Source organism: Varanus komodoensis, unplaced genomic scaffold (genome assembly GCF_004798865.1).
Source record: "Varanus komodoensis strain SLA01 unplaced genomic scaffold, ASM479886v1 scaffold53, whole genome shotgun sequence".
Classification (NCBI taxonomy): domain Eukaryota; kingdom Metazoa; phylum Chordata; class Lepidosauria; order Squamata; family Varanidae; genus Varanus; species Varanus komodoensis.
Window position 1 is genome coordinate 4,864,437 of NW_025336126.1, and position 23,576 is coordinate 4,888,012.

The 23,576-nt window shown below is 44.9% G+C and overlaps 1 protein-coding gene across 2 annotated transcripts; it reads left to right on the plus strand.

The window, feature by feature from the left end:
* The first annotated feature begins 2,060 nt into the window (after window positions 1-2,060).
* On the plus strand, window positions 2,061-23,360 carry TBC1D17 (TBC1 domain family member 17). 2 transcript variants are annotated; one of them, XM_044447768.1, is made up of 17 exons: window positions 2,061-2,114; window positions 2,582-2,680; window positions 4,705-4,779; window positions 7,419-7,530; window positions 7,717-7,930; window positions 8,651-8,762; window positions 9,928-10,092; window positions 14,306-14,437; window positions 14,842-14,945; window positions 15,083-15,177; window positions 15,863-15,979; window positions 16,635-16,735; window positions 17,582-17,681; window positions 18,096-18,193; window positions 21,025-21,141; window positions 21,735-21,821; window positions 22,136-23,360. In XM_044447768.1, exons 1-17 carry the CDS (start codon window positions 2,094-2,096, stop codon window positions 22,346-22,348), a joined length of 1,962 nt encoding a protein of 653 aa, XP_044303703.1. In that variant the 5' UTR covers window positions 2,061-2,093; the 3' UTR covers window positions 22,349-23,360. The 2 variants fall into 2 exon arrangements, with proteins under 2 accessions (XP_044303703.1, XP_044303704.1); XM_044447769.1 differs by having other exon boundaries at window positions 14,309-14,437.
* The last annotated feature ends 216 nt before the right edge of the window (window positions 23,361-23,576 follow it).

A 23,576-nucleotide genomic window follows, 5' to 3' on the forward strand; every position in this document is an offset into this window, starting at 1 on the left:
GGGCAGCGCCCACACAGCGCCCTTTTCAAAGATGGCGAAGCAGAAGGAGGCGTGGAGAGCAGGAATTGTATGCCCAAAATAAAGATGGAGCCTGAGGACGCACTCGCGTGCAGGTTTCGACAGAAGAAGGCCTACATCTCCCAGCATGCCCCAGCAAACCTATTTGTAGGCCTTCTTTCCTGTGCAAATAAGCATAGGATTGCGTCCTAAACAAATATAGGCCGTGGATAGTAAAATACTGAAAGCACAACCAAGCTAACACTGTGAAGGTAGCAAAAAGCACTTTGAAAGCACTTTTTTACCTTAAAGCATCAACCACAATTCTGCCTGTAGTAAAAATGGCACAGACATTTAAATGTATAGAAATTGAAATCTGGAGTAACACCCAAGTGAAACCATTATTTTCTAGGTGTGCAGAGCTGGTGTTATCCTGTGCATGAGATAACTCTTCAGTGGAACCTATACACTCTTCGTATTGTAAATTCTAGGGTTACATCAGCTTTAGACTGCAAATGATTTAGAGTGTCCAGGGGGACTCTCTATCCCTCCTATCTCTATGCTTAAAATGTATATTTGCCTCCTGGATAAAGGCAGCTACAGAAAACAGGAATGGTTTCAGCCAATATAACTCATGCTCAGGAATTATTAGTAGGTGGGTTGTTGCATCATCTGAACCCAGCTATAATAACAAACATGGTTTGTTAACCATGAATGACCCACAGTTTACAACCCAACAACAAAAGATGAGTTCTTTTCATGGTTTGTTCATTGTTAACAGTGATGGCTTCTTAAACACAGTTGTTGTGAGCTGCTCCCTTCCCTCTGCCTCCAGAACCCCAGACAATCCTTTACAGTGTAGATCTTTATTGAAACTTCACAGTTTACATGTCAGTGGGACCCTAAATAGCATTCTATCAAGCTGAAAAGATAAGCCTCTGTTCACGTAAAGAGTTGAACTCAAGCTGGAAACTTCTCCCCAGTTTAATAACACTGCAACTTTAACCCCAGGGCGGTTCTAATTGGTGGAGAACCAGCAGATGCAAGTTCCTCTAACCGGGGTAGTTTGTCCTCATTACTCCCAACTCCTTATCATGGGATCAAGGACTGGATCCATCACCTGGTCCCCCTTCTTCCCTGAAACCCCTTCCATCTCTTTCAAAATAGGCCTGCTTTCACAGCCAGCCTGGGAACCTTGAAGGTGCAGCAAAGGCTTCTGTCCCCATTGCCAAACCCACCTTCAGAATCTGTATCTGGATGCTGTATCTCTCTGAAAAGTTGACAAAGGGGTAGTGCTTGGCCCACTCACTGCAATAACCTATCTTTTAACTGCAACCTATGGTTTAATGACAAACCCCATTTCAACAACACATACTCAAGCCTTGAGTCTAGATTATCCAGTAAGTATGTGGTAGGAGATGGTTTTGACCTATTTTGGCCTTCCCTAATTGAATGCCTTCCAGAAATGGACTACTACTCCCTTTGATGATACCCTGCAGTTAATCTAAAACCCCTAGTTCTGTTTGGACTATCATTTCAAGTCATATTATTACACTAGCCTCATCCAACCCAGCATGCTGACTGGGGATGATGGGAATTGCAGTCCATAGGAGTTGGGGAATGCTGCCCTACATGATCTCTTGTCTTGCATAAAGACAATGAAAGAATCACTTCTCTCTACCCTGTTTAATTTCATGGGTTATTTCATTCATTAGCCTAACTTAGTGTATTTTATGGTTTGGGTATAAAGTGTTCATACCTATTATACTTGATATAAAACAATTTTCCATTTCATCCATTATAATGATCATCGATTGTATAGTGGACTTTCCTTTACTGATACGGAACCACCTGGCTTTCATTTTGCTTACTAAAAGAAAATTTTCCTGTTCCTAACAGAAACAAGTCGACCATTTTGCCCTCTACCAAGATGGCGGCGACAGCGTCGCTCGTAGAAACAGAACATGGTGCCCACGGTCGCTTGATCAGGGCCTTCGCGCCAAAACCAATGATGGCGGCCGAAGAGGGACTCATTTATAAAGAGGGAGGAGCGAGGAAGTGACGTTTTGTTTTTCCGGAAGTGGCTGTCAGGGAGAATGGAGTTAGACGGCTGCAGGGTGAGGGAGGCTTTTGGCCCCAGTGCCAGCCCCGCAGCAGCAGAGATGGAGCGCGGCAGGAGGAGAGGGGTTGCCTCTCAGGGCAAAGCTTAGAGTTATTTCCCCGGGGCAGAGGAACGGTGTGTCACCCGTATAAAAGCAGAGGAAAGCTGGTAGACTGAGAAGTTTGTTTTTCCCCACCTACGTAGTTATGGGGAGAAGTGGTATTTGATAGCTTTCTGGGGGCATTGTGGAAAAATTGCTTAATTAGTGTCACGGTTGTAAAGTACTTCCCACGTACTTCATAATTATTCTGGCCGTTGGGCCCTATAGCAGTTAAATAACAATAGCAATAACAATAATGAATATGTTCCTTCTGTAATAGTTTGAGGCTGGGTTTCATTCCCATAAATACCTGTTTAGGGAGAAGTGGGTTTGGTGAGTCCTGTTTTTCTCTTGACCCTCTCTTTTCTTCTGCCCTGCTACAGATCGCATTTGAGAAGGATGGTGTCTACCTGCACACCAGCGCAAAGCGTCACCCTGACCAAGATTCCCTCATACCAGGTGTTATCCGCATAATTGAGAAGGTGGGTTGAGATGGACTGCTGTCTGGAATTGAAAAGCAAGAGCAGGAAGTTTAGGCATCTGCATTGAGAAGCCTGGTTCTCTTCATTGAGAAGCCTGGTTGTAATGAACAAATTACCGCAAGCCTTAGGTTTATACGCTTGCCCACCTTGATATAAATGCAAGGAGTTTGATTAAGATCAATAAATTGGTCTTTCTTTTGCTTAATCACATCTCGGCATAATATCTGAACTGGCAAAATACAGCTAATGTCAATCTGTTTTTTGTTGTTTTTTTTAATTAAGTCAGTTTGAAACTATGTGAGAAAGAAGTGGGGAATGCTGAGACAAAAACTTTTTGTTCTTGTCATGCTAAACTATGGTTTACTGTGATATCTGAACGTAGCCAGCCTTAAGGCCATGTATGTTTTGTGTGATGGTGGAAGTTGACTTCTGGTATAGAATTCAACATCCTGAGTTTTTACTTTTTTGTTTATAGAATATATGAATTGCCAGCCCGTATGGCTTAAGATGTGGTCATTAGAAAATGTAGGCCAGGGGTCGGCAACCTTTAACACTCAAAGAGCCATTTGGACCCATTTCTCACAGAAAAGAAAACACCGGGAGCCGCAAAACCCCTTTGACATCTAAAATGAAGATAACACTGCATATATAGTTTTTTACCTTTATGCTATGTATAAAAAAACTATAGTGTGTTGCATTTATGACATCAATGAACAGCTACAGAGAAAACAAATTTTTATTTCTGCATGCAACAAAAACATTTTGAACTCCAAAAAAAAAAAAAAAAAGATGCTAGGTTGAAAGTTACTTTCAAATAAAATACTCAATGTCTATCTGAGTCCTCCTTGTATTTATGAAATAAAAAGCCGAACTTATATTATCCACTAGCAGCAAACCAAACATGCCACCTGCAGCAAACCAGAAATGCCATCTGCTTCCGTGTGCCCTCATCCTTTTATCACGTGGTGAAATATTGAACAAACATCCCTCTCCCAATGTAATAATGTTGCTGGAATTTTTATAAGAATCTTCTTAAAACAAAAAAGTAGAACTATATCTTCATGATTTAGCTGCAGCTCTTGTTCAGTCACTAAAAACTATTATTTTTAATCTTACATTATAAACTAGTAGGATTCCTTTCATATATTTTGAATAGGAGAACAGCTTCAGTGCTAAAGGGCTGCATGCATTAAACAGCAAACCCCATAAGTTCATCAGCAGTAAAAGCAAATGAATCTACCCATGTACCATTAAACGTTCGGTTTTCTTCAGGAACTTAACTTTTCTTTGGATTTATCCATGGTTGGAGGGGGGGAAAGCTCAGTAAATCTGCGTGTGTTTAGTGACTGGTGTGTTTAGTGACTGATTAGCAGATAAACAGTCAAGTGATGTGAATTGTGACAGGTCCCAAGCACAGCTTTTAACATGCAGATGAAGGAGATTACATTGGGACAAAGAGCATCTTTTCAGCCATGTTTCTGTTTCATGTAACATGAGAGCCTGCAGGAAGCTTGTTTAGCAGAGGAATGTAGCGATTTACTTAACTAGCTTGCAACTAGCTTGCGCTGAGCTGGGTTCCTGAGTGGAGCTTCAAGCAGATCAGCTGCTGTGCAGAGGGGTTCAAGAGCCACGTGCGGCTACAGTTGCCGACCCCTGGTGTAAGCAATACTGAGCAGCATCTCTGGTTATAATGTTGGTCTAAAACAACATTTCTAATAGTTGGAGGTTAGTTGCTTCTCTAGGAACAGGCAAAAGTATATAAAGTGAAATCCTTCTGTGCATTTGCACAGCTTCTTATCCACTCCTGTGCAGCATACCTTATATTTGCATCATCTGGATGATAGAAAGCAAATTGCTTTGATGCATCTGGACTTTTTTAATTTACTGTATGTATGTACAAAATTAGAGTATATATTGAAATATGCGGTTCTCTGCTGGAAATATTTTTTACAATGGGTGTACACAGCTATATATATTTCAGTGTTCTTGGTCTCTTATGAGGCTTTCTTCTCCCCTTTATTCAGGGCTCAGACACTTTGCTACAATGGACACCTGTAGAGGAGTCTTCAGATGCTGCTCAAATCACGTACACCAAGAAGGTGAGACCTCCTTCCCTGTGGGTAAACTGTTTCACTCATGCCTATTCAGTGAACTAATTAGTATATTCCATCTCAAGAGCTAGATGTAAGTAATACAAACTATTATGTTATGAACCGCGGTTCTGATTCACTCACTCTTTTCAAGTTAACACATTGTAGCCTCTCAGTGTTTTAAAAAATGGTGGATTTGGGGGATAAAATCAGTCTCTGTGGAAAAAGAACTTCAGAATTGTGGAACAGCTGCTGCGATTGTATCTGCATGCACCCTTGGTTTCAAAGGGTGTCATTAGATAGTGCCATTTTCACAGTAGCTAAGATACAAAGCTTTGGGTACTTGTGCAAAAGTTATTCAGAAGTGTGTCTTTACTAAGTTATAAATCCTGAACTGTATGGAAAGGATTAGTTTATCATAACTGGTGAAATTATTATTTTTTGTATTTAGTGGTAATTTATTATGTTCTATTGTATTTCAATGTATTTTATTGTGTTGTAAGCCGCCCCGAGGCTTCGGCAAGGGGCGGCATAGAAATGTTATAATAATAATAATAATAATAATAATAATAATAATAATAATAAATTATATGAATATATTGCAGTTGTTCTTTTAGGCTCTGCTTCTTAGACAAGAAGTAGACTTTCTCTTCTCAGGCACCCTTGGAAATGATAGGACAGGCCTACTGAGGTACTGTTAAACCAGTAGAAATGTTGAAGCAATAAAACTGCTTCATATTGCTTTGGTCTGTCTAGCCCAGGACTGCCTCGTAGATTGTTGTTTGGACCCTTACACAAGATCTTTTGACCTGGCAATAGGCATGCATTCTGCCCCAAAGCCGTGGCTGTTACATAAAAGTTCAAGCTCAAAGGAATTCTGGAGAAAAGCTGGAAAGTTCTGACAGTGTTAGTTGATCCTGTATGGCTTATTCAGGATGGGAGATAATCTTCTCTACTGCTCCCACATTTTTATATGTAACAGTGCAATTCTTACTAATACGGAAAATTATGAGGGTATCCAACTAGGAGCTAGTAGTTCTAAACACAGCCTCAAGAAATAGAAACTTGTTTCCACATAAGGACAAGTCAGTTGAACTTTGTGCTGATCTGTGTGAATCCAAACATGAACATCTCTGCTACTTGTAGTGGTGCTTTTCAGACTGCTAGTACCCTGCTGGATGAGCATTAAGTCCCACTTATAAAGCAGATAGAGTAACAGCACAGCAGTGGGCTTGAATTCTGCCCTGTGTTTCATGAAATCCTGTGAGCATATGCTAGACCAGCAGTGGCGAACCTTTTAGAGACCAAGTGCCCAAACTGCAACCCAAAACCCACTTATTTATCGCAAAGTGCCAAAACTACAATAAAACCTGAAAACTGAGGTTTTAGTTTAGAAAAAACACCTCACAGTCAATATCCTTGACAGTGCACTGACTGGCCATGCGAAAGCTCAGATGAGTCGTGGCTAACGAATAGCGGCTCGGGATGTCATCGCCTGGCATCGCTACTCCTTTCCGAGCATACGGATGGCCTCTATGTTATCCAATGTGCGGCTGCTTGAGCGATGCTGGGGTGACTTGGCTTGCATGCTGACAGAGGGGGCTCTGTGTGTCCCCTGCAGCACACGTGCCATAGGTTTGTCACCCTACCCTGGTACACTCCTCTAACCCTAATATAGGGGTAAAATACCATTCAAAGGGGCTGTATTGAAAATCCTTCCTTGAGTAGCTTTTTCTGCGCAGCTCAACATTTCTGCCCATTGTAAACACACTCCAACCATCAAAATCATGCCAGGACACCTCATTTTTCTAACCCTAACCCTGCCCTGGCTCATACCCCTAAACCTAATATAGGGGTAAAGTTCCATTAAGAAGTGGTTGATTTTGAAAAAGCCTTCCTTGAGTAGCTGGTTCTGCACAGCTCATCATTTCTGCCCATTCTAAACTCACTCCAACCATCAAAATCATGCCAGAACACCTCCTTTTTGAACCCTAACCCAGTGATGGTGAACCTTTTAGATACCGAGTGCCCAAATGGCAACCCAAAACCCACTTATTTATCGCAAAGTGGCAACACTACAGTAAAACCTGAAAACTGAGGTTTTAGTTTAATAAAAACAACTCACAGCCAGTCCAAGCAAATATATATACATGTCTTTGGTAGTGCACTGACCGGCCATGCGAAAGTTTGAATGAATTGCAGCTAATGAGTCGCGGCTTGTGATGTCATTGCCTGGTGCCGCTACTTCTTTCTGAGCATGCACATGGCCCCTATGTGCACTGTCATCCGATGCTCGGCTTCTGGGGCAACTTGGCCCATGTGCCGACAGAGAGGGCTCCACGTGCCTGCTGTGGCACGCGTGCCATAGGTTCGCCACCACTGTCCTAGACTCATCCTTTTCTCTGCATCCAGTGAAATAGACCTTCAGCTGTAATGCAAGGGGCAGGGTAGGATCTGATGGAGTAAATGTTCATGAGGAGAGGTATGTGCTTCTCTTCCAATTCCATATTTCCATTCCTTCCTCATTCAGATTCCTCTTGGTGAGGTCAGGTTAAAAGCAGTGATGTCATCATTTGTGGGAAAGTCTGGTGAAATATGCAAGGGAATAGGGAGTTTCTTAGGCACTAATCTTGCTTTCTACCCACCAGGACACCGTGGGCTGCCACAGTGAAGAAGAAATCTATGATCCAGGATATGAACCAGACTGGGCTGTCATCAGCACAGTGGGGACCCGGTCCCGGGTGCAGGAGGAAACAGCTGGTAAGTCAAAAGAAAAATGGGGATGACTGTTCCTTGGTATAGCAAAAAGGTTTTATGATAATGCCACAAAAAGTGGTGCCGAATGGGGAGAAGTGCTAGCTTGCTACTTTGGACTACTCTGAGAGAGAAAGCAGTTGTCTAATACAATTCCTGTCATTTCTTCTTCACTTATTCCCATCGCTTCAGCTTCGGGGGCAAAATCTCCAATCCCACGTGGGCAGTGGGCATTCTCCCTCAGCTTGTCAGAGCTGAAATCCATCCGCAAGAGTAAGCCTGGTCTGGGCTGGTCGTACCTCATCTTCATCACCAAGGATGGCATCTCCATTCAAGCGCTGCACTTCCATCGCGGGGGCACCAAGGCCCTTCTCAAAGCTCTTTGCAAATATGTGATCTTAGCCACGTAAGTGGAACTCTTATCTGATAACTCATTTTTAGTATAAAGATCAGAGAATATGGGGATTTCTCTGAAATTAGGGGATTTTCTCTGCATGCAAATTTCGAAGCCTCTTTCGATGCCTTTAGTAAACCTCTAGGCTAATTCTAGTTTAATCAGTTACCATTGCTGGAAACAACAGGAGAGGGCGAGTGGTCTAATTTCCCGCTTGTGTGCTTCCCAGGAGCTTTTGGGTAGAAACTTTTGGAAGCAGGATGCTCCGCTTTGGTCAGATTTAGCAAGGCTTTTTTTCTTCTAAGTTCATAGGACTTGGTTCCTCTCAGACTGGATAGAATCTGATCCGCACTTCTTCAAAACCATGGAATAGACTATATCACTTCAGCTGGGAGGTGATGGAGTATTATTTTGAATTTTAAACCTGGTTTGCTATTGTTGTACAGCTAAAAAGTCTGATTTGAATATTTCAAATTTTGAAAAACATTGCTTTTCATGTAGAACAAACCGATCTTCAAGTATAAGTATTTCAGGGAGAGGGTGAGGTAAGAGTACATCTCCCTCATCTGCTGGCTTTCTCTACACAGGAAACAGCATTTTTAAAATTGGGATTTCTTACCTGAAGCAATATAATCCTGGGTGAACTCTGCCCTGCCATATTGCTAGTGCTTAAGACCATTTGAGGAGCAGTGGGGTGGCAGAATTAACTCACTGTAGTTTCTCTTCCTGTAGCTCCCCCAAAGATTCACGTCTCTACCTGGTTTACACCCATGACTCGTTTGCCCTCACCCACTCCTTTGACGAGCTTCAGCTCTTTGACGACAGCTCCTCCAACCTAGTGTCGGTGAGGCCCTTCTTCAAAGTGCTTGTGCACGTGGATAAGTTCTAGTGGGCTTGCAAAGCCAAGATCCTTCGGTTCTATGGGGAGTGGAGAAGATTTGAAATGGGGAGATAGAGTGGGGTTTTGTGAGAAAGAGCAGAAGGTATGGGTAAGAGTGCAGGCTCCTTGTTGTGGGCTAGAAAAACAGGTTTAAGGAACTTGGGCTCCTGATTGTCTTGAGGGACAGCAGTGATATATCTGGGGCAGGGGATTTTAGTTATATTAGGCATGTTAAACCCCAGGAACATGGGCCAAATCTGGCTCACTGGGCACCCCAGTCCAGCATTCTAGGGTTTCTAAGATGGCTTCACTCCTTCCCAATTTAGTGATCTTTTGCTGGTTTCCCTGCTTTTTTCCAGGTTTTTCCCTCATTCTGAAATATTAAAATGCCTAATAGCTTACTTACTAGCAGTAAGAGCTTTAAGCCAAAAGTACACTGTTCTTTTGGTTCTGCCCCTTTTACCCTTACCCTGGCCTGCCATTAGTATAGGAAAAGCTTTCTAGATTGTTTTCCAAAATTGGATTCAGTCCTCATGCCAATAATGATTCAACATCCCCATGTTAGATGGTGCTGGGCTGGATACTAAGATGCCTGAATTTTAGATCTAGCTATTTGATTTGATTTATACTCTTCTACTCAACCAAGATTTCATTCAAAACAAAAGCCCATACAAAGGTACCACAGAATTAGGATCATCGTGACATGAGTCCATGCAGATCTCTTCTGGCTCTTAGCACTTGATGGTAAGAATTCTGGTTCCAGAATGCAAGAGAGTTGTAGACTGGCTTGAGGTTGGTGAAGACGCCCAGCCACCAAACCAGCCCTTCTGATCATCTTTTTGGAATGTGTGTGTATGAATATTCTCTCAGATTGGCAAATAAACCCTCTGTGGACTTCTCTGAGACTTCAGCGCACAACTTCTTGGAAGATGCTCTGCACCAGCCATTTGCATTCTCACGCTTTCCCAGTATGCTGGACTACAACTTCCATTATCTCTAGCCAGCATATCCTAAACCACTGGGAGCCTCCTGCCACTAACCTCCTTCCCCAAATTATATGCATTGCACATTTTGCACAGTGAAAATCCTAGTTCTGAACATGCAGTCATGTGTATTTTTTCTTCCCTAGCGATTCCTGCAGGATCCTTATGCAGCCACCTTTGGTGGCTTCTCCAAGGTCACCAATTTCTTCCGAGGAGCTTTGCACCAGGAGGATGGGGTCGCCCAGCATCCTCACGGCGACCCAGCTGCTGCCAATGTCGAAGATGAGACTGGATTTGAAGTGATAACCTGCGTGAGTGATGAAGCAGGCACTGTACTATGACTAGCAGCTTGTGACCTGGATACCTAAAGGAACACCTTTCTCCCTATTTGCCCTCCCGCCCCCTGAGATCGGCTGCAGATGCCCTCCTCCGGGAACCCTCTGTGAAAGACATTAGGACACAGAGTACCCGGAGGAGGGCCTCCTCTGCGGTGGCGCCCCGTCTATGGAATGCGCTCCCCAGAGAGGTCCACCTGGTGCCGTCAGTATATGTTTTTCAGTGCCAGGTTAAGACCTTTTTATTTGATCAACATTTTAATAAGTTTTAATATTGTATTTTTACCATTATATTTTAACCGCAGCCAGAGTGGGTCGATAATTTATGTTGGGTGATATTTGTATTTTATCTTTGTAAGCTGTCCTGAGGCTTTTGCAGAGGACGGCATATAAATATCCTAAATAAATAGCAGAGGGGGAGGAATGGCAAGGAGATGGCAGAAGGCAGAGTGCTTTCATGGGGCAACAGATACTTGGCCATCCTTTCTTACCTTCAGCCATCTGCTCTCTCGCACAATCCTGCAATCGCAGCAGTGGTGAGACTGTAGAGAGGTGAGGGGAATGCTGCAGAGCAAAGAACAAGGTCTGCCTCTCCAGATGTTTTGGCTTACAGCTCCTGTGAGCTCTAGCCGGTGGTGAGGGATCATGAGAGCTGTGGAGCTAATTCCTGCTGTAGCAGCAGAAGAGGAGAAATGGAAGGGAACCTTTGAGAACCATTGCAGGAAATCCCATCATCTTGGGAGAGCAGTCTGTAGCGCAGAGGCCTGAGCTGACTTACGGTGTATCACAGAAGTGAGTACACCCCTCACATTTTGTAAATATTTTATTATATCTTTTCATGTGACAACCCTGAAGAAATGACCCTTTGCTACAATGTAAAGTAGTGAGTATACAGCTTGTGTAACAGTGTAAATTTGCTGTCCCCTCAAAATATCTCAACACACAGCCATTAATGTCTAAATCACTGGCAACAAAAGTGAGTACACCCCTAAGTGAAACTGTCCAAATTGGGCCCCAAGTGTCAACATTTTGTGTGGCCACCATTATTTTTCATCCCTGCCTTAGCTCTCTTGGGCACGGAGTTCATCAGAGCTTCACAGGTTGCCACTGGAGTCCTCTTCCACTCCTCCATGACGACATCACGGAGCTGGTGGATGTTAGAGACCTTGTGCTCCTCAATAGGGTTTAGGTCTGGAGACATGCTTGGCCAGTCCATCACATTGACCCTCAGCTTCTTTAGCAAGGCAGTGGTCGTCTTGGAGGTGTGTTTGGGGTCGTTATCATCTTGGAATACTGCCCTGCGGCCCAGTCTCCGAAGGGAGGGGATCATGCTCTGCTTCAGTTTGTCACAGTACATGTTGGCATTCATGGTTCCCTCACTGAACTGTAGTTCCCCAGTGCTGGCTGGCAGCACTCATGCAGCCCCAGACCATGACACTCCCACCACCATGCTTGACTGTAGGCAAGACACACTTGTCTTTGTACTCCTCACCTGGTTGTCGCCACACATGCTTTACACCATCTGAACCAAATAAGTTTATCTTGGTCACATCAGACCACAGGACATGGTTCCACTAATCCATGTCCTTAGCCTGCTTGTCTTCAGCAAACTGTTTGCGGGCTTTCTTGTGCATCATCTTTAGAAGAGGCTTCCTTCTGGGACGACAGCCCTGCAGACCAATTTGATGCAGTGTGCGACGTATGGTCTGAGCACTGACAGGCTGACCCACGACCCCTTCAACCTCTGCAACAATGCTGGCAGCACTCATATGTCTATTTCCCAAAGCCAACCTCTGGATATGATGCTGAGCACGTGCACTCAACTTCTTTGGTCGACCATGGCGAGGCCTGTTCTGAGTGGAACCTGTCCTGTTAAACCGCTGTATGGTCTTGGCCACCGTGCTGCAGCTCAGTTTCAGGGTCTTGGCAATCTTCTTATAGCCTAGGCCATCTTTATGCAGAGCAACAATTCTTTTTTTCAGATCCTCAGAGAGTTCTTTGCCATGAGGTGCCATGTTGAACCTCCAGTGACAAATATGAGAGAGTGAGAGTGATAACACCAAATTTAACACACCTGCTCCCCATTCACACCTGAGACCTTGTTACACTAACGAGTCACATGACACCGGGGCGGGAAAATGGCTAATAATGCCCCATTTGGACAGTTTCACTTAGGGGTGTACTCACTTTTGTTGCCAGCTGTTTAGACATTGATGTCTATGTGTTGAGTTCTTTTGAGGGGACAGCAAATTTACACTGTTATACAAGCTGTATACTCACTGCTTTACATTGTAGCAAAGTGTCATTTCTTCAGGGTTGTCACATGAAAAGATATAATAAAATATTTACAAAATGTGAGGGGTGTACTCACTTCTGTGATATACTGTATATTGAACTGACAGCAGGTACAATTCCTGCTGTGAAATAGAATTCTGAAGGAAATTATTTAAAAATCGGTCTGGAAGCATCTTGAAGAAAATGCAGTGATTAATAAAAGCCAACATGGATTTATCAGGAATAACTCCTGTCAGACTAATTTAATCGCATTTTTTGCCTGGATAACTTTCCACATGGACAGCGGAAACTCTGTGGGCATAATGTACCTCGACTTCAGCAAAGCTTTTGACATAGTGCTCCATGACATTCTGATAAGCAAACTAGCAAAAAGTGGACTAGATAGCAATACTATTAGGAGGATCCAAAATTGGTTGCTAAATTGGACACAGAGTGTTCATCAATGGCACCTTCTCAAACTGGGGAAAGGTAACTAGTGAGGTGCTGCAGCGCTCAGTGTTCTTTAACATCTTTATTAAGGATTTAGCTTTAGTACAAGGAACAATAATCAGGTAATACAAAACTGGGTGAAATAGCAAACCCCCTGAAAGACAGAATGAAGATCCAGGGCAATCTTGATAAGCCTGAACGCTGGGCTGAAAGCAACAAAATGAGATTCAGTAGGGATACATGGCAAGTTCTCCATCTAGGAAAAGAAACCAAGTGCATTGATACAAGATGGGGAGTACATGGCTCAGCAGAACTGAAAAAGAGCTTGCTGTGGACAACAGGCAAAATATAAGCCAGCAGTGCAGTGCAGCTGCAAAAAAGGGCAAATGCTATTTTGGGATGCATTAATAGAAGTATTACTTCCAAATCATGAGAAGTAATAATTCCTCTATGCTCTTCACTAGGCATACCTTGTCTAGAATACTTTGTCCAGTTTTGGGCAGTAAAGATGCAGAGAAACTAGAAAGGGTCCAGAGGAGGGCAACAAAAATTATCCAGGATTTGGAAACATTGCCCTGTGAAGAAAGACTGAGACAACTGGGTATGTTCAGCTTTGAGAAGAGAAGACTGAGGCAGGACATGACATCCCTCTATAAGTACCTCAGAGGCTGTCAGAAAGAGGAAGGACAAGATCTCTTCTTGCTCATACCAGAGTGCAGGACATGAAATAATCAGCTCAAGTTGTGTCAACTCAGATTCAGGCTGGACATCAGGAAACGTTTCCTCACTGTCAGAGCAATATGACAGTGGAACCAGTTGCCTAGAGAAGTCATGGGCACTCCATCACTGGAGACATTCAGAAAGAAACTGGACAGCCATCTGAGTGTGAGGCTGTAAACTAGTGTGCTGTGACAGCAGGGGTTTGGACCCTGTGGCCTTCTTGGCTCCTTCCAACTCTACTACTCTATTCTGTTGTATAATGGGCCTGGTAGTTGTGACAGTTCATCTTGCCTAAGTGACTTGTAGTACTCATGAGAGCACAGCAAAGCATCTGTCACTCTCACTTCTCCATGTACCAGAATGTGAGGCCTTTTCTAATCTACAAATGCAGGTGACCAAAGAGTTGATTCTTGAGGACTAGTAAGCTAAGGGCCATAGTTTGAAAACTGCTGCATTATTGACTCCTGGCATTCCATGGAATCCAGTTGAAAATTCCAAGACAAGAAGATCAGTAAGAATGAACAAGCTCCCCCGAAGTAAGCTTGTTTGCCATTGCTGGTCTTCCTCTCTACTGTGTCTTAGTGGGAAACAACTGGAGACCCTCCTCGCCAGTCATCTAGACCTGGTGCCATGCCCGAATTGCAAGGGGGACTCTATGAGGCCCCCCTGGTTCTGTTTGGCATGGAGGAATTCTGCTGCATATAACAGTTCCTCCTCTGCACCTCTTTCCTTCTGTCCCTGGCAGCAGGCACGACTAGGAGAACGTCCAGCAGTCCAGCGGGAGGCCCCTGTTACTGAGCAGGAATGGGAGGAGCACCTGGATCCTGAGGGGCGTGTGAAGGACCCCGTTGGCTTGCGCAGAAGAATCTTTGCTGGGGTAAGACCTGAGGGGAGGGAGCATCTCAGTGTGGGAGTCAGGTGGTGAGAGGGGCTGCATATCAGGACAGGGGTGAGAGTCAGGCAGGATTGTGTTGATTTTCTTCCTAATGTCTGTTCTAACTTTGTTTTCCTACATTCCTGTACCACTCAATAGCCTAAGCTGTTCAGACAACTCAAATTGCAAAATATGTCATGATAAAACAGACTATATTTTTTCTAAACTATAAAATGGTATAAAACTAGAGTAAAAACTAGCAGTAGTGTGAAGATCTAAAGTTTAGATTCTAAACCCAAAACAACAATTTGTTTGAAAAGAAACTGAAAGACTAAAAAGCCCCAGCAAGTGGGTTCTTTTCTCTGTATCAGCATGCTCTCATCAGTCCTTTCCCGCTGCTTTTTTAGGGTCTCAGCATGTCCTTGCGCAAGGAAGTCTGGAAGTACCTTTTGAGCTATTACTCCTGGGACAATACCAGTGAGGAGAACAAGGCACAAGTGAAGCGGAAAACGTATGTGAGGCTGTGTCAGAATTGTGAAAGGATGTTTGTTTCAAGTGCTTCTCTTTGGGCTGGGTGGCTGGTCTGTGGACTAAGAGCCAATGCATGAACTTTTGTGCTTTGTATCCTTCTTTTAATGTTTTTCTCAGGGATGAGTACTTTCGGATGAAGCTACAGTGGAAGTCAGTCAGTGAGGAGCAGGAACAAAGGAACTCCTTGCTGCGAGGCTACCGCAGTCTGATTGGTTGGTAGATGATCTCTCCCCTGGTCTTGATTAGTGAATGATTGTGGTCACAGCACACACACCCTTGTGGTCACAACACCACTATTCTGCTTACGTTGTTTACCCTCCGTTCCACTGTCTCACAGTGCAATCTCTTGGGAATCATGGGATGGTGTTAGCAGTAAAAACAAAAAACAAAAACGGTGGTAGCAAAAACATGCTGAACCCTCCGGAGATGTGCCAAAGGGCTACCCGGTGCAGTGGCGGCCAGTCGGATGCAACAAGCAGGAGCAGGGAGTGAAGAGAACGGCCTTCTGTTGTTGTTCCCCAGCATCTGTCGTGCAGTGGCCTGCTGCCCTCTGAACATGGCTCTGTGTGGATTTCAGAAGCCACAACCCAGTGACTTGCTCATTTTTGGTTTGTCAGTAAGCCCTAGAGTTTCATCTCATGCCACTTCTGTCTTTGGCTTAGCTCCTTAGCCGCTTTTCCCTTCACCTTCCCATCCCACAAAAACAGATTAGGTAGGAAATTTGTCCACCGTCTCCTGCAGTGAAGACTGCAGCAAAGAATTCATTTAGCTGCTCTGCAGACTCCTTATCTTCCAGTAATTGTATGCGACTGGTTATTTCCTTGAGTGGCCTTTTGACAAAAAGATAATTTGTATATTTCATAAACAACTTGTATGAGTGTTTCCATGCCTTTGCAGAAAGAGATGTGAGCCGCACAGACAGGAACAACAAATTCTACGAGGGCAGTGAGAACCCTGGCCTTGTGCTCCTGAATGATGTACTCATGACCTACTGCATGTACAACTTTGACCTTGGTGAGTCCAGACACAGCGAAGGAATAAGGTCGGCAGAAGAACATAGTGCAGAGCCAGGGCCTGCTCAGGTTGTTGGAGACCCTTGTCTAGCTTGCCCTAGGAGGGGCCCTTATTGATTGAGGGAGAGAGGAAGCAGAGGAATGGCTAGTGAGGGGTAGAGGTGCAGCACTGAACAATCCTTTGCTCTTACCACAAAGAATTCTGGGATGTGTTCTTTGCCATAACACCAGATCAGAAAGGGCACGTGCTGCCTTGGCTTCCGCATGGTAAGACTGCAAAAAGAGGGAGCCAAGCTGGTAGTGCTGGTTCTTGGTAGATGGTTCCCTTGAACAGAGCTGTATATGGCCTGTGCTCAAGTAAACCCATCAAGTACACCCATCTCTTTGTTCAAGCTTTCCTCAGCCACATGAACTAGAAACATGATTTTAGATTTAGATATTAAATTCTGTACTGAGGAGCAGCTGCAAATTTAGCCTTTTCCAGGGAGAATTTTCTTTGCCTTGTCTGCTGTTAGACCTGGTTAATTCCATAATCCTCTCTCTTTTGCAGCAATCTGTAGAGCCCCCTGACAAACGCATATAGAACTTGAGGCACAGAGTTTAAAAAATCCACAGAGACATTGCAATGACTTCCTGTTTTTGCTTGCCCTGTGCAGGTTACGTCCAAGGTATGAGTGACCTCTTGTCCCCGATTCTCTACATTACCCAGAATGAAGTGGATGCTTTCTGGTGCTTCTGTGGTTTCATGGAGCTGGTGGTGAGTACGTGGTCTGGAGGAGCTCCCTCTGTTCTGGGAAAAGAGCCTGTCTTGGGGCAACACAGAAGAGGAGGGCAGCAGCGTTGGTGAAAGGCCTGGAGCCGAAGTCCTCTGCAGAAAGACCTGAATGAATCGCGTATGCTTAGCCTGGTGAAGCAGCCGTGAAAATATTTGAAAGGGTCTTGCATAGTTGAAGTAAATTTATTTTCTTTTACTCCTAAAGTAGGGTAGGATTACACCCAAAACAATGGGTCAAATTGCACAAACACAGATTTTGACTAACGTTTTGGAAGAACTTCTTGAAAGAATAAACTGTTCAGGGGTGGAAAAGAATGCCTTGTTTTGAAGGCTTGTAAGTGGAGAGTGCATAGCCATCCATGAAGGATGCTGTAGTTGTGGATTCTTGCATCAGCAATAGTTGGACTAGCTGGGTGGCTGAGGTAGTTCTAACATGATTCTGACAGAAATGGGCAAATATGTCCTGTAGCCACATGCAGCTCCCATGTCCCCAAAAGCGAGATGCAGAGGTTGCTATCCATAGCAGCTACAAAGTATCACAAGAGTCATAATTAACTTGTTTACAGGCTAAGTGCAATCCACAGTACTCTCAGTAGCTGCTGCAGTTGCCATTTAAATATTTATATATATTTGGGGTCCACAGGGAAGGGCTGTCAGGCCTCAGTCAGTTGCCCATCCCTGTTTTGATTTTATGGATAAGATGGGAGCTTGGCAGTGGCTTGAATGTCATCCTAGAGATGCAGTCCTTTGAAGATTTCCAGGGAATCCAAGCGGATGTTAATAACTCTTTCTCTGGCTTGATCACACGCTTTTGCTTTCTGCTTGCAGCATCGCAATTTTGAAGAAAGCCAGGAGTCCATGAAGAGGCAGTTATCCCAGCTTAACTTGCTGCTCAGAGTGCTTGATCCCCCCCTCTGCGACTTCCTTGGTACTTGTGTTATTTTCCCAGAGGAGCAAAGTCTCCTGTTCATATGTGTTTGTGTGTGTTATAATGAAACATCTTATGTCAATTTTTATTTGACATAAAAATAAGTTTTGACTGCTGGCCCTCCCCAATCTGATATCTTCCAAATGTGTCTGGCCATAATTCCCCAGTCTGTATCATGGCCGACGCTGACTGGAATTTATAAGAGATGTAGACACAACACATTGACAGAGCTCTCAGTAGGGAAAAGCTCTTCCAGGGGCTCTTTATCTCTTTTCAATCTTGCAAAAGGTATTTAGAAAGTTGAAAGATGAAAGCAAACACTGGGGTGACTGAAGTCTCTCTCACTCTCAGAAATTAACTAATGGAATAAAACAACCCCCTGCTGACTTCTACCCTGCTTGCTGCTTCTCCCAGATTCAAAGGAGTCCGGCACATTATGCTTCTGTTTCCGATGGATCTTGATCTGGTTCAAGAGGGAGTTTGCCTTCTCTGAAGTTCTTCAGCTGTGGGAGGTAAGAGCGGAATGGAGACCACTTGTTGAGAACCAGATGGGGAAAATACAGAGCATGTCATCCTGACGGCTTTTGGTTTTGGGAGAAAAAAATGGGGTGAATGAAAACATGAAGTGGAGTGAGAAGAAACTGAGATTTTTCTTGGTTAAGATGTAGGGCTGTGGAGAAAACTGCCAGAGGATGTTTCCTAGAGTACATGATACAAGCTAGAAAGAGTCCTGAGTGAAGAGCAGGACAGAATACCTACAATCGCTGGACTGAAAGATACTGATGAATCATTAGCTCCAGAGGTACATTGGCAGCCTGAGCATATGAATGTGCCTTACACGGTCTGTTTGATCCAGTGTTACCTACTTTATTAGCTATGGGTCCCCAAGCTTTTGAGTAGAAAGGTTTCCAGCCCTGCTTCCTAAGTTCCTTTTAACTGGGGAATGTTAGGGAATCTGGGGCCAGTTTTTTATTTTATTAATCCTTCCCTTTTCCCTACAACGAACCCAAGATAGCTTACATAATGCTTCTCCATGTTTTATCCTCACAAGTGAGGTAGTTTAGGCTGAGAGCCAGTGACTGACCTAAAGTTACCCAGTGAGCTTTATGGCTGGGTAGAGATTAGAACCCAGATCTCCTGATTCCTAGTCAAACTTTCTAACCACTATACCACACTGATTTTCTGTGTGCAAAGCAGTAACTTTGCCAGTGAGCTACAATCCTTCCAAAGCCTTCAAGTAGTTTAGATCATCATGCATTACGTTCCCAGATGGTCACCCATCCAGATCCTGGCCAAGCCTGGACCCAAATAACTTCAGCAAAGGGAACTGCATTTATGTCTTCCACCCAAATGACAGTAGCCTCCATATGTACCCCCCGCATGCACGTGTGTGTGTGTGTGTATATATATATATATATATAAGCAAGCCTTGATTGACCCTGGATGAATTTAATCCTGCTGGTACACTTCGCTTTCCAGTGTTCCTTGGCCTGTGCCTGTTTCCCTGAACTGAACTCGTCTGACTTGTCCCATATTTCTGCTGTCCTCCGCCTGAGCACGAGGCTGCAGCACGCAAGCTGACAGTCGCTCCCCAGCTTCCTCTGCAGTGTCACGTGGGATCTGATCGTGCGCCATTTGGATGGTGCATCGCAGCTCCCACTTAGCTGGTTTGAGGGTAGCGAGTGCAAATTCAAGCTGACAGGGTATTGAAAAAAGGAAGGAATTATTTGAGAGTTGCTTCTGGGACTGAATGGATTCGTCTTTATTAGGAGGGCAGTGCAGGTGGTAGAACATACATATAACACCTCTTGGATTCTTTGATAGAACCTTTCCTTTCCCCTGCACCCCAGCATTACCTGATGAACTGGTTTAAGTGTCCAACTGGTATGAATAAATTATTAGGATGTTGAGATGATGAACTAGTAACTTTAGTCTTAACACTGAGACTAAATACCCCTTGCAACTGATTACTAGTGAGTAGCTGCCACCACTTACTGGATTATTGAGCAGCAGGAGCTGACGGCAAACACAGGGAGTAGTTGATTCACTTCAAAGAGCTGACTAGATTTCTAAATTATAACCCTGTCAGCTCCTAATGGCTAACAACTCAGTTCCCCTGAACTGGCAGTGTGCTTTCTTTATGAAAGTTGGATGTAGGCATTAATGTGGGATGAAATAAATCCTAGAACCTTCCCATTTCTCTTCTACCCCTCCCCCCATCAGAACCAGCACATTTACTTAAATCAGGAATTTTACTATATTAAAATGTTTTAAGAATGTACATGCATAATAGTGCAGATTCATACTATGCAAACATGCATAGTAGTGTAGATTCTCAGTTCTTGCCCTGCATGAGCTAGGCAGGTGTGACAGCACAGTTGATTTCAGGAGATCCATGAGGACTAGCATCAAAGGTAGGGATGGCTGGGCACCTGCCAAGGGCCCACACCCCAGCATGGGATCACTGACATTACCGCTCTGGACTTCTCTTCACTGTCGCAACCTGATCGTTCCGCCGTTTCTTCCTCTGGCCAGACGATTGTGGTGGTGAGGAGGAGGAGGCAGCTTGCCCACCAGCTTTCTGCCAGCGTATGAGAAGCGCATTGTGAGGAAGCGTATGTGTAGTCACAGAGCCAGTGGCAAGAGGAGGGAGAAGGCGGCCTCGCTCGCTAATGCGGGGGACCCCAGGAGGATGCCTTGCCTAAAGGCCCTCCAGAGCCTACCTTGCACTACCCATGCCTTGGTCGGGCATACGAAAGCAGACTGGCCTGGAGAGAACAGCTTCACCTGCTATTTTCTGATTTTATTTGTTGATTTATTTAGTTAGTTTCTGTACCGGTCATCAGCCACAGTTGTGGGCAGTTCACAACAGCGTATTTAAAAGCAATATAAAATATATCATTCAAACATACTAAAGCATCATAAAAGTTAAGGGTACAAAATTTAAAACCACATTTAAAACAACAAAAAGGCATAAGTTGAAGCAACCCTGTTAAAACCTGTTGAACAACCAATAGGCCCCAGTAACTAATTAAATGCCCCGCAGTAGAGGGCAAGCTTTACCTGGTGCCACTAAGATTGTAAGACTCATTCCATAACTGGGGAGCCACTCCTGAAAAGAATGTTCTCCTTGTTGCCCCCATCTGAGCCTCCCTCAGAAGTGGCAGTCGGAGGACGGCCCCAGAACTTGATCATAGTGTTAATTTTGGATACATAGTTTTAGATGTGGCAGTGCTCTGGCTCCTGCAGCTCAGACATGTGGGGACTGTATTTAACTTTGGAATGTTTTGCACCATGTTGGCACCTTCCCCAGCCTGAATGGTGTGTCTGTCTCCCGTTCCAGGTGCTGTGGACAGAGCTGCCTTGCCCCAACTTCCACCTGCTGGTGGCCTGTGGCATTTTGGATGCAGAGAGGCAGGCTCTTATGAACTCTGGCTTTGGCTTCAGTGAGATCCTCAAGGTGAGTGTTGGGGAGCTCTGGCCTTCCTCTCCGGCACATTTGTGCCTGCGCTCTGTCTAGCGCTCACAGGCGTGTGCTGTTCACCGCTTCAGGATTTATAGTCCTCAGGCTTAAGCACATTCCCATTTCTGAAACTGTGCGGCCAGCAACGAAGAAGGACCAGCTTGTCTTCCGTAGCTTCCGATCTCTTCCACGGCTTTTGGCTTTCTTGGGGCCCATGAGCTTGCCTGCAGCCTGCCTTTGCAGCACATTTTCCCCTGCTATTATGTGACTTTTCTGCTGAATGCTTAGAAAGGCAGATTAAGCAGCGTATCCATCAGTTTGAACAAGGAGCAGTGTGCCTATTTTTTCACAGTGCGGATCTCACTCCTTTTGCAGGAGCCTTTTTCAAGTAGGAGCATTAAAACCATGGAATACATACTCTTTGTTACATACGACTCCCTCTCCCTCTCTCACACACACACACGGTGGTGGGGATGTACATTTGTGTCTTTCTCCCCAACTTCAACCTTTCCAACATGTATCCTCTTTTCTTTCTTTTTTTCTTGGTTAGCTGTTTGAGTTCCTTACGTTCTGTATCTGACTTTCTGCAGCATATAAATGAGCTCACCATGAAGATGAGTGTGGAAGACATCTTGTGCCGAGCCGAGGCAATCTACAGACAGCTGGCAGCTACTCCAGTGAGTGTCCCCTAGCCTGACAAAACCCTTTTCCTTTCCTGTCTTGGTGTGCCCTGGGGAGCACCAGCACCTTCAGGCCCCATTATGTCAGACAGGCTGGACAAGCCCGCAATCTCCTCCTCTGGCACCTGACAGTAAAGGAACTTTAAGTAAGAGGTCGCTAGTGGACCAGCTGCCCCTGGTATAAAAGACACAAGGATGTGCCACTGAAGCAGTGTGGGACCAAACCACCCAAACAGGGGAAAGTGTTTTGATTTGGGTCACAGGTTTGAAACTTGTGACATTGTTCTCCTCCTCTTCTGTTCCCCACAAAGGATTTACCCCGTAATGTCCAGGAATTGTTGGGACTGGCCGAGGGCAAATCTGCAACCCCCAGCACTGACACGGCTAGCTCTCCTCAGCCGCTGTCGCCCAGCCAAACCCAGGAGATGGAGCTGACGGACAGTGTCTCCCCAAGCCAGCCAGACAGCAGCATCGAAATCCTGCCGACTGAGGAGACCTCCACCTCTCAGAGCCTCACTCCCTGAGGGCCTGCTATGTCTGCGATCATCTCAACACAAGCACTTTAACCAAGGCAGGGTGAGGGGGTGAGGACACGGCAGAGGGCACGGGAGGCTCTGGGGTGTTGTCTTCTTCCTGGAGCATCAACTCTCTCACAAGGCACATAGAGCTTGGGAGCAGCTGCGTTTCCTTGCTGGGTTGCTGACAAAGACACCATTGCCGGTTGCGCGTTGGTATCTTTCTCATCATGCACCAACACACGATTGTCTCTGTCTGACACTTCAGGACTTGGAGTAGAGTTCACCGTTTCTGCTTGGGATATGCAGAAGATGGAAAGGAGTGAATTAATGGCTACCATGTTCATTTTTCTTTATTTTGGGTTTTGAACCCACCTAGATTCTCCCATCTGTCCTGGCTGCCTGGGGTTTGTGCTCTCTCCCTCCCTTTGGTGATGTCCCTGTTTCTCTTCTGTGCCTCTGTCTGTACAACCTTCAGGCTTATCTACTGAGCTTCAATCTTCATAGCAGCTTCTTTCAGGTTGACTCACACAAGTCAGGGAACCCAGACTTTTCTGATAGAGAGATGAGGGTTGGCAGACGAGAGCAGTTTGCCAAGAGGACATTGGTTGGTGGGGCAGGGGAACTTTGTCCTGGAAAGAAAGGGGGAGTCAGGGGTTACCAGTCAAGGCCAGATTGCAGAGTTGCTAATCTCCTTGTTATTTGGCCAGGGAATTCCTGATTCCTGGTTGCTTGTTAATTCCTCCCTTGACTGGTGGATCTTGTCTCATTCCTTTCTTGGGGGGGGAGGGGGTTTGGTTTTTTTTTGTTTTTTGGTGGGTGTTTCCGAACCGACAGCAATAGTTATAAGGAGAAAGGAAGTCTGCTTCCTTCCGTGCCTCTCCAGCCCAGCAGGCCAGTGAATTTGTTGTTGCCTTGTGTTGTATTCTTGCCCCACTTCTTGTCATGGAACTGCGTTGTTCTCAGCCGCTAACCTGGCTTTTTCATTTATAACATACATTAAAATGTAGTGTCATCTGTTTGGGTGTGGAAGTTTTTGGGTGGAAAACGACTCCCTTTGAGCCATTCCTGTTGGCTGGTCTGAGACTGGAGATGTAAGGACCACACTTGCGGGCTGCCTGCCCCATCTTATTAGAAGCTGATCATTATATTGGCTGAATCCCCACCCCACGTAGGGATTCTTCCCTTGCCTGCACACACATCTTACATTGCTTGGATCCATGGTTTCCTCTAAGGA

Bases quoted from the DNA above. Each gene is read 5' to 3' on its own strand.
- TBC1D17 (XM_044447768.1), top strand. From the start codon at position 2,094: ATGGAGTTAGACGGCTGCAGG. The intron at 2,115-2,581 runs GTGAGGGAGGCT...GCCCTGCTACAG, and splicing joins TGGAGTTAGACGGCTGCAGG to ATCGCATTTGAGAAGGATGG. The intron at 17,682-18,095 runs GTACTTGTGTTA...TGCTTCTCCCAG, and splicing joins CCCCCTCTGCGACTTCCTTG to ATTCAAAGGAGTCCGGCACA.